The 13,153-nt window shown below is 43.3% G+C and overlaps 1 protein-coding gene across 1 annotated transcript in view; it reads right to left on the bottom strand.

Annotated features, from left to right (window-relative positions):
• Positions 1-1,205: 1,205 nt before the first annotated feature.
• JAKMIP2 (janus kinase and microtubule interacting protein 2) overlaps positions 1,206-13,153 on the bottom strand; it is a 62,609-nt gene continuing 50,661 nt past the window's right edge. Inside the window, exons 19-22 of the mRNA XM_056350281.1 lie at positions 12,420-12,623; positions 10,788-10,853; positions 9,160-9,232; positions 1,206-5,446 (exon numbers count right to left, since the gene is read on the bottom strand). Coding sequence (XP_056206256.1) covers positions 9,182-9,232; positions 10,788-10,853; positions 12,420-12,623 — 321 coding nt within the window. The 3' untranslated portion in view covers positions 1,206-5,446; positions 9,160-9,181. The remainder of the gene's footprint in view (positions 5,447-9,159; positions 9,233-10,787; positions 10,854-12,419; positions 12,624-13,153) is intronic.

The raw sequence follows: 13,153 nt of genomic DNA, 5'->3' as shown, positions 1-13,153 counted from the left end.
TAAGGGTTAAAATTTAATGGGAAAAAAAATAAATCGTTTTCAGCTCTGCGGTTCTTCTGTCTTCCAAAGAAGGTCGCTTTGCCTGACCGCTAACAACACAGCACAGCTCGGTGTAGACATTTTAGCAGTTTTACTCTATCAGCCAGCCCAGGCCTTTGCAGTGATAACCCACAAGGCAGGGCGCAAACCTGAATTTCGGGGTCGTTACCCCCCCATCCAGACACACCCGGCAGCTGGTCCAAGCACCTGGCCGCCTGGGCCGGGCCGGGCTGCAGCCAACGGGGCCGTTTGAAGTCCGTCCCGGGGTGAGGGCTGGCCCGAGTGAAGGCTTTGGCACAGCGTGGCCCGGAGCGGAGCTCGGCCGCGCCCGGCACCGGCACCGGCACCGGCACTGGCACTCGCTGCTGCTCGCCCCCACGCCCGTTCCTGCGGCGGTTCCGCTTCGCTTGAAATGACACGGGACCCGCCGCAGCGGCGGGTCTGCGTCGGTAACGGCCGGGGCTCCGCGCTGCGGCTGCCCCTGCGGCAGGGGAGGGCCGGGCCGGGAAGGGCCAGGCTGAACAACAGCCCGGGCGCCCGCAGGGCCGGTGGCGGGCCCGGGCCGGCCGGCGGAGGCCCCTGGTGCGGCGCGTTAGCTGCGGGCGGAGCGGCGCGGCGGCCGTGGCAGAGGGCAGCACTGCCCCCTGGCGGCTCCGCCCGGCCGGGGCGCGGGGAGGCGGCTCTGTGGACCCGCCCCGCCCCGGCAGAGCCCGCCCCCGGCCCGGTGCCGGTGCCGCTGCCGCTGCCGGTGCCGGTGCCCCAGCCCGGCGAGACCCGCGCTGCCCCGCACGCCCCGCCGAAGAGCCGGGGAGGCCGCGGGTGCGGCAGGGCAGGCCCGAGCCGGCGGCTGGCTCCGAACCCTTGGCCTCGCTGCGCTGGCCCAAACGGCAAATGGCCCAGGATGGGTTTGCTGGGCAAAACCCCTGTAAGGTCAAATGTGGCGCCATGCTGGGCAAGCTGGCTGCCCCCGCTGCCCACTCCTTGCCTTGGGCTGCCCACTCTGTCCCCCCGCTGCCTGCTCTGTCCCCCCTGCTGCCGGAGGGGCGAGCGGGCAAGGCGGGCATGTGCCTGGCTCAGCCTTAACACCATTCCTTGAACAGATTCCAGACAGATCTTGAATAGCTCCATGAATGCGAGATTATTTTTTAAAAAACACTGCTGTTTTATTTTTATACAAACTAAAACACCAGAGGTCATTGAATCCTATATTAAATACATAAATTAAAAAATAACCATTCATAAAACTTTACATACAATAAGGATTCTCTTCTACACGTTAATACATATAGTACAGATACATGTCCAGTGTTTATCAAAGGGTCATTCTGCCAAGTCATTTACAATGGTGTTCTGCAACAGACACCAAAAAAATTGGGAACAAAAGTGTAAATATACATAAAACCACACAGGTGCTGATGTGAGGGGGGCAGGGGAAAACAAAAAACCCTTTGAATCACCAGCAACCGTGTGGCTGCCCGCTGATCCTCACCCTAGTAAGAAGGATTGCCTGGCATGTTCAGTCCTCGTGGGCTGCCACGGAATGGAGAGTCTTGGGGTTCAGAGGGTGTTTCCTGCTGAGATGAGGGCAGGGAGCTGGAAAATGAAGAACATCTACAAAAAAAAGTCTCCACGGTTCTCCAGGCACATCAGTAAGAGAGGATGGAGCTGTGAGCCAGGCTGATAATACTGCAAGACGCCCTATTTCCTTCTGCAACCCCAACTACCCAAACCTTTCTCACCCAACTAGGCCCCCCACTGAAGAGCTTAAATTGACAGAATAGTCTTCAAAATCTCCCAGCTGGCCAGTGGAGAAAAAGCAGCAAGTCACGTTTTGGTCAAGCTGGCTTGCGCTGCGTCACACGGCTCACCTGCTGCTCTGACAGTACGGGTAGCCTGCAGCGTCATCACTCCTGCCACAGCGGGGACCGACGGAGGGGAGGAATCCAGGGCTACACTGGCTGTCCTCAAAGGCTGTAATAAATAGATTTTTTGCTGGTTCATTTTGGGGAGGTGAGGTTGGCTGCAGTGACTAATTTGAGGGAGGATTCTCAATACTTTGCCTCAGTGAGTGTCAGGAACAGCAGAAAAGCCCTGGATAAACAGCTTAAGCTTCAGGACAGAGAAGGCAGGAGACCCCAGAAAAACAGATCCAAAATCCAGTTGCCCATGAGATGTAAAACCATGAGGAGTGTACCAGCTGCGGCAGCTAAACAAGTCTAGATTCAGTTCCCCGTTCCTAGATTGGAATTTACTTTCATAAGCTATAGCAACAATTTACTATATACAATAGGGAATAGATAGATATATGCATATACATGTATATATATGTACATATACATATATGCTATATATAGATACATGTATATATATATACACAAACATCAAACTCAATTTGATCTGGCTGATAGAAAGTGTGTATTACTCAGCAAGTGTGTTTTAGGCATGGCATATGTTATGCTGCAAGGAGAGCAAAGCGGCTGTCATTCAGCTCTCTGGAGGGAATCCAGCAATCTTTCAAAGACTGCAGACCAAGATAAGCTGTGGACTGTCCACCACCACCACCACCACCCACACCACCACCCCCCTGAGCCCTTGGAAGTGGAGCACCTGCATGCATATGTATACATAAGAGCAAGGGAGGGGAAACTAGGCAAAAAAGAGAAGTGAAGGAAGATGTGTACAACACGGCTCAGAGGGCCTAAATGATGAAGCCTGCCGCAAGATCAGTCGTATGTTCTGAAGCTAGGGACTTCCATGTGCCATGACCCTTCCCCACGATTGCCTGAAACAAATGTTTCTAGTCCTCCTTTATTTTTTTAACCAACAGTCCTCCTTTTTCTTTTAACCAAAGCGGAGGCGGGAGTTATTGTACCATCACAGAAAATGAGTGCTGCTCATTCTTCTGCAAGAAGAGCTGAGTTTCAGTTGCCGGCCCTAATGCTAGGGTGAACAGTTTCCAGCCTGTAGTTACTTGCAGGACACTGCAGCCAAGTGTCCTTGTGAAATGTGTCCAAGTGAAATGAACTGGTGCTGTAACAGGGGGGGAAAAAGAGAGGAGGAAAAGGGAATAGAGAGGAAAGCCCCCTTTTTGTAGCTAGCAAGATGTGGTAAAGTTGCTTAGTGATCTAAAGGTGTCACAGGTGTGGGATGAGAGTCTCAAAGGGCCTGACTCCAGAACTTCAGGACTTAACTGGTAGCAGCACTCTTGGAAAGCACGTGTACGTTTGGGACAACCTTATCTGCAGATTCTTGTGCAGGGGAAAAGGAATTTGAACAAACAGCATGCAACGTACCTGTATTCATTTAACATACCTGCCTACAAGCCTGTTTTTTTAAAAATGAACCAACAAACATACAGCTGGTGCAGAATTCAGTAAACCCCTTGACTAAAACAGACTGCTTCAAGAAGATGTGGTCATTCTGTAATATAAAGTAATTTTAAAGAGCAGGGGGAAAAATACTTGCTAATAGCTTCTAACCTTTGATGGAAGGCTTAACACAATCTCAGGGCATGCAAGAAATGAGTACATTAGGAGTCTTTGTGGAGAAATGGAGCCCAGCACTGCAATCCAGTTGGGTGAATGGACACTAATTATTAAAAGCTATTCTGGCCAAAAAAAATCCATGAGGGGCAGGCATCGTCGATGCTAGAGGAACTTCATCCCTGCTACGGCTGAGGAACTGCTTTTGACCTGCTGAGCTGCTGTGGTAAGTTACTTCACTGCTTTGTGCCTCAGTTGCTTCATCTGTAAAAAGAAGCACGCAAACAAAAGAGAGACACTTTTAAAGCTTCTGATGGGCAGAGTCTGTGTGCGTAAGATCTTGGTACGTGTGAGCCCCATTTTGAAGGTTTAAGTAATGCACAGGCTGTATTCTGGCCCTTGGTTTTCTATTTTTAATACAGACATCCATTTCTCCCAGTTAAGGCTCCATCGTGAAAGACAGAGCACAAATAAGGAGCCTTGCCACAGGAACCTGAAGTCTAAACAGGCAGGACTCCATTTCCAGGGAAATAAAAGCAGAGGCACGAAGTGCATTATCAAGCCTGGTTCATACAGTACATCAGTGAGAAAAGGGAAAAGATGGGTGCAGCTGGTTGTGTTGCTCCCAGCAGGCACAGGAGAGTCACAACACTTGCTGCAGGTGTGACACTCCCCAGCATTCGTTTCTTGCTGACTACAGGGGGGCACGGACCCGTGAGCCTCAGGAAGACACCAGGACTGGGTTCCAGACTTTGTGATTAGAGATCAGTAATGCTTTGAAATGCAAACTACTTCTAGTTACTCTTAAGTGTGGAAAAATCTAAACAGACTAGTGATATTTCTTACTTCTAATAACGATGTGTTCACAGATTTTTCCCCCATTTTTGGTTTATGTATCATTGATCAGGAAGCCAGCTAACAAAGTCAGTTTGACAAGCCAAACCAAAACATTTATTCCAAGCTGGGACAAAACAGTTGGAAGCTGACACTTTCTGGATCGTAGTCCATAGACAAGGGGGTTGGCTTTTTTGCCCTCTGTCCTCCAACATACTACTTCTCTTTCTCAGAAGCTACTCTGTAGGTCAAATCCAGTGTTCCTCAGTGTATTATTCAAATAGTAAACCCAAGTATAGTCATTATTATCTCAGTGGCCGTCTTTAAAGATTATGAAAAGTATCTGACAATAGACAGACTGTTCTTCATGGAGGGAGGGTGAAGAGAGATAAGGCTACAACTCCATCAGAAATCCTCCTTACACCAGACACCCTCTTCTTCCCTTCCTTTGCAGAGTAGGGTGGTGCTTCATTATGACCTCAAGCGCAAAAGGTGGTGCCCTGTCCTGCCCATCCTGCAATAAAACAGACCGCATTTTTCCTTTCTTCCCTCCACGTTGCAGCTGTCATTTGTTCCTGAGGTTAAAACCAAAGGAAGGAGAGGAGGAGTCCCCGCAGTGAGAAAGCCAGACAGTTCAAACTGAAAGCTTTGTTGTCAGCATCTGTCCACAGCTCGTGTGTTTCTCCTGCTCTGTCCTGTTAACTTCAGATCCATTCGTGGGATGACAGTGTCACGTTTAAATGACTGCCCTGCACAGCAGGGATAGATTTTTCTGTTGTAACTTTGGTTACACTGACTTGATCAGCTGAAAGTGGTTCCTTCCCTTCAAGTTCTTCCTAAGTGATGTAGGTTCAGAGTTTATTTTTTTTCTCCTTTTGTAATTTCAACATACAGAATTTCATTAGATGCAGCATATACCATAGCTTTAAGTAACAAATCTTGAGTGATGGCTTTAAAATACAAGGTGGTTGCAGTCTTGGCTATAGGTTGCTCATTTTTATACTTTTTAAGATAGGTGTAAACAATGTTCTCTTCATCAGGGGGGTGGAAGCATTTGCCTTTATAAGGATTTATCTGTGTGGTCGGGCACTCTAAAAATAATACAAAAAAAACCCCAAAAACAGCTGTATCAGATAAATGGTAAGTTCCTCTGCCTACCTATCCCAGCTGACAAGATGCAGTCTTATCAGTCAGAAAGTTGATCAGGTCTGTTCTTACAGTTATCAGTATTAAACTGTTCATTTGTATGAAAGACATTTGTGAAAATTCTGGGTATTTTGCTAAGTCTATTCATTTAACCCTACGCAGTACTAGGAGTGGCACCACACACCAGCAGGCTCTCAGGGGTTGTAAACCACATTTCAGCACTCTCTGATGCTCCTTGTCCTCTCTATGAGGAGCAGAGACAAGCCATTTGGACTAGACCCTCACCCCCTCCCCAGGCCAGCCTCTATGCAGCAGTGATTCAACAACTCTTCTTGTGTTGGTACTGTGTTACAGCAGCCTTCCTGGGCTCCATGAAGTCCTACTCGATAAATGTGTGAGTGCATCAAATTAGTGCAGAGCTTGTGCTAGATGTGACCCAGCAGCCACATACAGGTAGAAGAGACTGCAAACAAGTAATAATAAATCTGCTAGAATTTTGGAAGGAATGTAGCAGCCAATATCTGCCCTTAAAATAGGCCAAAAGTAATTGTTATCAGCAAATGTGGAGGTTTTGTTGTATTTTTTTTTGATGGTCCTGATTCTTCTTTTATATGTGTGGTTCTCCCCTTCCTGCTTTGAGAAGAGGGAAGGAATGGCTCCTCTGCAACAAAGAATTCTGTCTGCCTTTAAATACATTGCAGAGCTAATTGTAAGGCTGTTAAAACACACATTTTTTTCTTAGTATGCAGACACAGAAATGTTACAGGCACCTCAGACACAGGCTCCAACACAGAGAGTTAATCAGCACTGCTGGAATTCCAGTGTCAGAATAATAGGGTATTTTTTTTTCTATTTCGGGAAATGCTTATTTCAAAAGATACTGGTATATACCGGCTATTCCTGAAAAGCCAAGTGACTCATTCATGTTATGTCTGTAATTCTCCTCGCCCTCCTTTCTTTTCTGTGCTGGCATACCAAAACCACGCATACAGCCTCAGGAAGCATCCGCTGACATTTTTGCCCTGGCACTCAGGATTTCCTATTCTAAGTTCAATTACAGGTGGATTAAATTTGACATGTGAATGATCTTTTTCTTTCTAATGAAAAACGTCATATCTATGAACAAAAATTGTTATGCACTTTTTGGATATTTTTGGCATTTCCATCTACCACTGAGGGTTTTTTAAAAAACTTCTGAAAAAAAAATATTTTCAAAACTAAAAAGTTTAAAAAAAAATCAGAAAGACACCATTTCCTCATGAGTTCTAATATTAATGAAAATTTTAATTTGTATTTCTCAGATGTATGCTCTACTGAAAAGACTTCACTGGGTGCATCACCTTAAAAGAGACAGGATTAAAAAAACTGTTCAGTAGTTTAATGTCATAAATGCATTTTTAATCAAGGTGATCTAAACTGAGCAAGGAATGTCTTTTGAAGCATATTTTCAAAGTAGTAAGAACCCCCTTGGCTTCTTATTTTTCTTCTACCATAGCTGATACCAGCATTGGTAAAAACTAGGATGTAGCAGCTTCTTACCAATTCTGTAGCTGTACCAGAAGCAGCAAATAGTCAATAGAAAACCAATTCCACACCCATACAGGTGGAAAATATAGGCGCCAACTGTATATACAGAAAATTCTGAACCTCTTACTGCCCCAGTTTTTCTCATGTGCTTTACAAGGGCTTTATCATAGCTGTGAAAAAACTGAAAAAAGGACAACAGTATAGGCAAATGGGAAAAACTCATGCAAACAGCTTCTTGCAAATATCACTATTGGTTCCTGTGAGTTTTCAGGGTGCACCTTAAATCCAAGATTTTTTTTAGGTTTTTTTTCACTTTCCTTCTAGGCTGGCACTTGTTCTGGACTCATGATTCTGTGGTATAGCAAAGGGACACAGTCATAAAAAATTATTTGCTACTACTGTGTACTGTGAAAACTTTGGCTTCTTAAAATTAGCCTATACATAATTTGGCTGTTTCAGAAGACTCTGATATTTTTCCCCACTAGGAATAAGCAAGAAACTGTAAAATCAAATTTTCACCAGTCATGGCCACTCAAAACATCTCACAGCTGCTGTGCTATGTCATGGTTTCCAGAAATCCTGCAGCAGGAACATTAGTAAGTATGCAGTCATAACTTAGTCTGTTTAATGCTTACAGGATCAAGGCAGTATGTTTTAAATAGCAGCAACTCTATAATGATATTGGCTACTGTTTACAAGAGCCTTGATCACTGATCTGTCCACATTCCTCTGATTCTTTCCCATGGTTCATTCCCCATTCAGTCCAACCTCCGTGTATATTGCTGCCTCAGCCCATGAAAACATTCATTTTGAGGTCTGGCCAGCCAAGGAGGCAGTGGATTGCAGTTGATGTGGCTAATTCCGAAAGTTGTTTCTGCATCAGCACAAAACTGCAAGAAATCATTGATCTAGCTGAAATGAAGCACAAGACTGGGGGCTCTCCCTTAGAGAGAAAGGAAAACCCACCAAACTGGACCCATGCCACTTAGTTATGATCAATACCTTGAATTGCACCTGGAAACAAAGGCTGAGCTAGTACAAATGGTGGGAGGGCATGGCAAAACATCTCATGCAATTGTATTCTCAGCTTGCCTCAAGTGCAGGGCAGAAGAATTTATTCACTAACAAAGCTCAAGCCAGAGCCAAGAGATACAATGAGAAATTTAACGGTATGGGTCTGTCCCCAAATCAGAAAATTTTTATCTGTCATTACATCTCTTATTCTATTATTCTACTTCTGTTATCCTGGATCAGAAGAAAGATCCTCCTAGTCCAGCATCCTGATGGTTCTGAAAGTGGCTAGTCACAGAAAGAAAAATGTGAAGGCCATGTACATTACAGTTCCCTGATTTATTTCCCCATCTTCACATCACTTTTTGAACTCTGAACTTTCAGCTGCTAAGCATGCTGTGGCAAAGACTTCTTTACATCCTACATCATTAACTATCATTTTTTGTTTAAACTTATTACGTGATAATTGCTTGTACTGGAGGAGACAGTGAACGATAGCAAACTATCCGTCCACCCATTCTATAACAAATTTTCTAGACCTCACCTGTACCTCCTTTTAACAGTGTCTCACTTTCTGAGCCAGAAAACCCCTTCCACCTCTCTGCCTCCCTCTTCCTGTCTCTCAGCAGCCGAACATTCTTTCTTGTCCTTTGTATCTCTCCTGCTTCTGGGCAGTGAGCTCTACATGTTATAACCTCCCAAACTATTTCCTGAGTGTCAGTTCAGAGCCCATCACAGTATCTATATGGTTGAGATTTGTAACTGTTTTCCACCTGCATCACTTTGCAAACATTGAGTTTCACCTGCAATTCTCTTAGCTATTTGATACTGTGAAATCCTTGTTAGCTTTCATTTTTACAATTCTGGATAGCTCAGTATCACCAGCAAGCTTTGGCAATTTCCTTACAAGTACACTGGATGGTGTTGGTGTGACTGCAACTCCCTCAACTCCCTGTAGAAACAGCTGTGTGACTACCCTCCTTATGAACTATTACAGACTAACAACGACCTGCTGAATTCTCTGACTCCAGACATACACAAGAACATACAAGGATGTGATGTGATCCTCAGCTCTGTGCAAGAAGCGTTAGCTTTGAGGAAACAAATAAAATAGTCTTACCTTTCCAAGAGGCACATTGACATCAAGGCCAAAGAATAAAGGCAAGAGAGAAGAACAAGAAGAGAAATAGAAACTGCAGAAGAAAAAGAGGATTGTGTAAAAACTAGAGGTCTTAGCAATGTAAGCATCAGAATTATTTTTGCTCTCTGTAGGACAACTAGAATAACTATGCCTTTAGAAAACACTGTATTTCCCTAGCTATTTCTCTATGTACCATACCACCTCCCAGGCTTAGAAAATAGATAGCATTAATTTTGGTGATAATTACAATTGCCACCATATTGAAAGCCTGAGGTATAACTGTCACTATGAACCACCATGGGCTGACTGAAGTCACAAAGCTGGACATCAAAAACAGCACAGGTAATATTTTTAAGTGCATTAAAAAACAGTGCCTGCAATCCATGCTGCAAATAGTCTGGGAATATATATATACACACATACATACACGCAGAGTATCAAACCCTAACCATTAAATGTTTAATAATATGTTCTTGGAGGTCTCATTTTAATCATGAATATATTGTTTTCTGAGATGTAAATTTTTGTGAGTTTAAAGCTCTTCTGAAAACTGACACTAAAAAAAGTCTCCTGTTCAAGGTCTCCAGTTGATCAACAGCATAAGTTTTGCTTTCTTTATTTTCATCACAAATTATCGTCTGTTATTTTCCCAAGTTATATATATTACAAAGAAAGACACTGAGTCCTTGTATCATAAAAATACTGTCAGAAAAGCAGAAAGAATTATGTGTATCAAGTTTTGCATTACGCCCACCTGTTTCACTTTAGGGACATACATATAAACTTGAAAGGGCTCATTAGCACTACTGTCATTATATTAACATAGCCATCATTCCATATTACAGTTTACACATGGATGTTAATATTCACTGGTGTAAGTACACCAGCACGGCTACCACTGGAAATGCACCTTACACCGGGCTGGCATTTCTAGAAAAGACATCATGGGTAGCAGCATGCTGTACCCATGCCATCATCTTTCTTCAACAATCTAACCTATCTGCAAGTAGCAAAACTCAGTGTGACAGAGTTGGCCTTACTCACCAACAAAAATGCAGTGCTTATTTGAGAGAGAGAGAAAGTATGTGTATGTATATATATATAGTATACATAAGAATGTGCACATATAGTTCTTTTGACAGTTCAGTTTAAGGGCAAGATTCTGGTACCATATTTACGTTGCAGTCCATTACAAGCTTCAATAAAGAGGACAGTGTCAGAACCTAAGCTCCCTAGTCCTGCCAGATAAGGACAACCTTCAAATCTTCAATCAATTTCATTCAGTCCTTCCTGCTTGCCAGTCTCACCTTGCCTGTATACCAACATGACATTTAACAGCCAAATAAAGGCTTCATCATTTGGTACAGTTATCATTCACCATAATTAAAAGTGTTTGGCATGTATTTTATAAAATGAAAGGTTGTGGAGGAGACTCTAAGATTAAAGTCTCTATATACTGAAACACAAACTGAAAGGAAAGCATAGTAGGACACCACCAACAGGTCCAACTGATGCAGCTAAACAAAAAGGTTTTGTAGTTCAAGAGAACTAGGTCATTACTTTCAAAAAAGTTGATCAGCATGCTTCAGAAGCATAACAGAACCAACCTTTTCCTCCAGATCCTTAATTTGTCTCTTTTGGATGTCAGTTTTATCTTCTAAATCTCGAATCCTCTGAAAATCAGAAAAGAAAGCATCTAGACTAAATTCTCAGTAAATCTGCTCTGCTGAACAAGTTAGTTAATGTTCCAAGTGCCAAAAGCCTAGAAATTAACAAGTCCGTTTCTTTGGCAGGGATAATCTTGTGTAGTACTGCAACTCCATCCACTAACCCTGCCTAACCACAACTTTACTGTGTGCACAACTGTTCAAAATATGCTACTGCATATATATGTGTCAAATGCTGGAAATCAATATCAATAGTGGAACTGCTTCATATTACCTATTTTATCTTAATTCTGTGTTAAATAGATGGAAAGCATAAGGTCACGTTTATACTCTTTAGAATTATATCATGATTCGTTAAAATTTCTCAGTTTGATGTGTTGGAAGAGGATAAAAGTGTTATTAGATCTGAAATTATTAATGTATACATTTATACATTCATTCTGTGGTAAGTGGGATATATGTAACTTATAGACAAGGTGTATTTTTTTAGTAGAGCTAGGAACTTCTAGAAAAAAACCCACCATGTAACATGAGTTAAACTTTTGGCCCCTTGGGCCAAAACAGAACAGGTAACAGATCTGCTAAGTATGAAAATGATGTCTTGAATCTCAGTATCTATTCAGTCAGGGCCTAAGACAGCTGGACAGCAAAGAGCAGAGATCCAAAGAGGCAAACCTGGAGACACCCAGAGAGCAGATGGCACTCCTGTGACCAGCTTTCTAATTGTCCGGAAGTGAGATGACTAGCTGATGAAACTCTTCCCTTCCTTGCCTTTCAGCCTTTCCCAACCCATCTGCAACTGAGGCTGGCTAAGTTGTTCAGAGAAGCCAGAACTGCTGTGGCAGTATTAATCAGGGCAGCAGTCATGGCTGAAATCAAGAAGCTCCTCACTCTGCGAAGGCCTGGTAAGAAGTAAGGGTGGACCCAGTCCTGAGACTCTGACTCAGGATCTGGCAGCACTGTGAAAACGAAGTCCTGTGAACCAGAAACCCTAACCACTGGGTGTATGTTTTCTCTTACTCTCATAAACATTTCAGTAAGTTTTGTTTCATTGTGCAACTGTCACGTTAATCAGCATGCTGTGACTGCTGTTTTGCTCTGGAATGTCACAGCTTGCAAAGTAGCAAACACTGGTCTTTGAAGGTGAAATGTAGGACTGTATCTCAGCAGTGAAACATAAAAACCGCCCACTTTGCAGGGGACAGAGCAGCAGTGTCTGGAAAAACAGATAGCTCCTCCTGTGTAACACAAGCCAGAAGCATTCATACAGTTCCTCTTGTGCCCAGTCCAGTAACCAGGGATGATCATTCTTATTACAAAGCCAGATTCATGTGGACAGAATTCTGCATGAAAACTTTGGTTTGGAATTTTAAAACTCAAAATACACCAAAACAATCCTCCACAAGCTAATATCACATGTGTTTGTGTACACAGTAAAGACATAAAATATGAAACAAAAAACTAGATGCCAGGTGCTCTCATGACCTGGAGCTTGTCTAAATTTGATCTCAGCTGATGTTCCCATACAGCAAAGCTGAGTAGATATACATGTGTGTGGTTCCTTTTTCTTACCTGATGAGCCTGCTGGAGTAGCTCCATCCTCTCCTGAAGAATCTGGCAATCATATTCTCTGCTTTTCCTCAGCATCTGACGTCTTAGTTTTTCTACTGCTGTTCTCAGCTCTTCCTGCTGTTTTTCAGTGAGTAGCTCCCCAAACTTTATCACCGTTTCTTGCTGCAAAGCATTGTACAAGGTGGCTTCAAGTTCCTGGATCCTCTGGTTGATGCAATACCAAAAGCCAGTTAGAGATGAAACATTGTTTAAAACACAGTGGGAACTGGGGGTTGGTGGCAGATTCAGGCGCCTGCATGAGAGGTGGTCCCTGTGCTCAAGTGCGCAAAAATGTGAAAAACAGAACTCACAAAATAGTTCAGCATTTTGACAAAAGGACACGAACTTTTATTTTTAAAATATTTTAATATTAATTTTCACGGAAATCCCTCACACTTTTTTTAAGCAGTTACAGAGATGATTAGGAGCTGGATAAATTTTCATACCTATTTTATAAGTGTAAAGATGAGTATTTCACCAATTCTAACATATTGACCCATTGTACTAAAAAACAAAAGAGGAAAAGTTGAAGGTCACTGTCAGGCTACTTTACTCTTAAACCTGCTAATCAACAAGCATCCTCATTAACTTGACAAACCAACCATGATGAACTTGCACAGCCAGTTATCAGACCTATGTATCAGAATTTGATATAGCAGTGTTTAGAGCAGGAACTCTTGCTTTTTGTGGCATAC

Source organism: Falco biarmicus, chromosome 8 (assembly GCF_023638135.1).
Source record: "Falco biarmicus isolate bFalBia1 chromosome 8, bFalBia1.pri, whole genome shotgun sequence".
In the NCBI taxonomy this organism is placed as follows: domain Eukaryota; kingdom Metazoa; phylum Chordata; class Aves; order Falconiformes; family Falconidae; genus Falco; species Falco biarmicus.
This window is presented reverse-complemented; position numbering and strand designations above follow the sequence as displayed.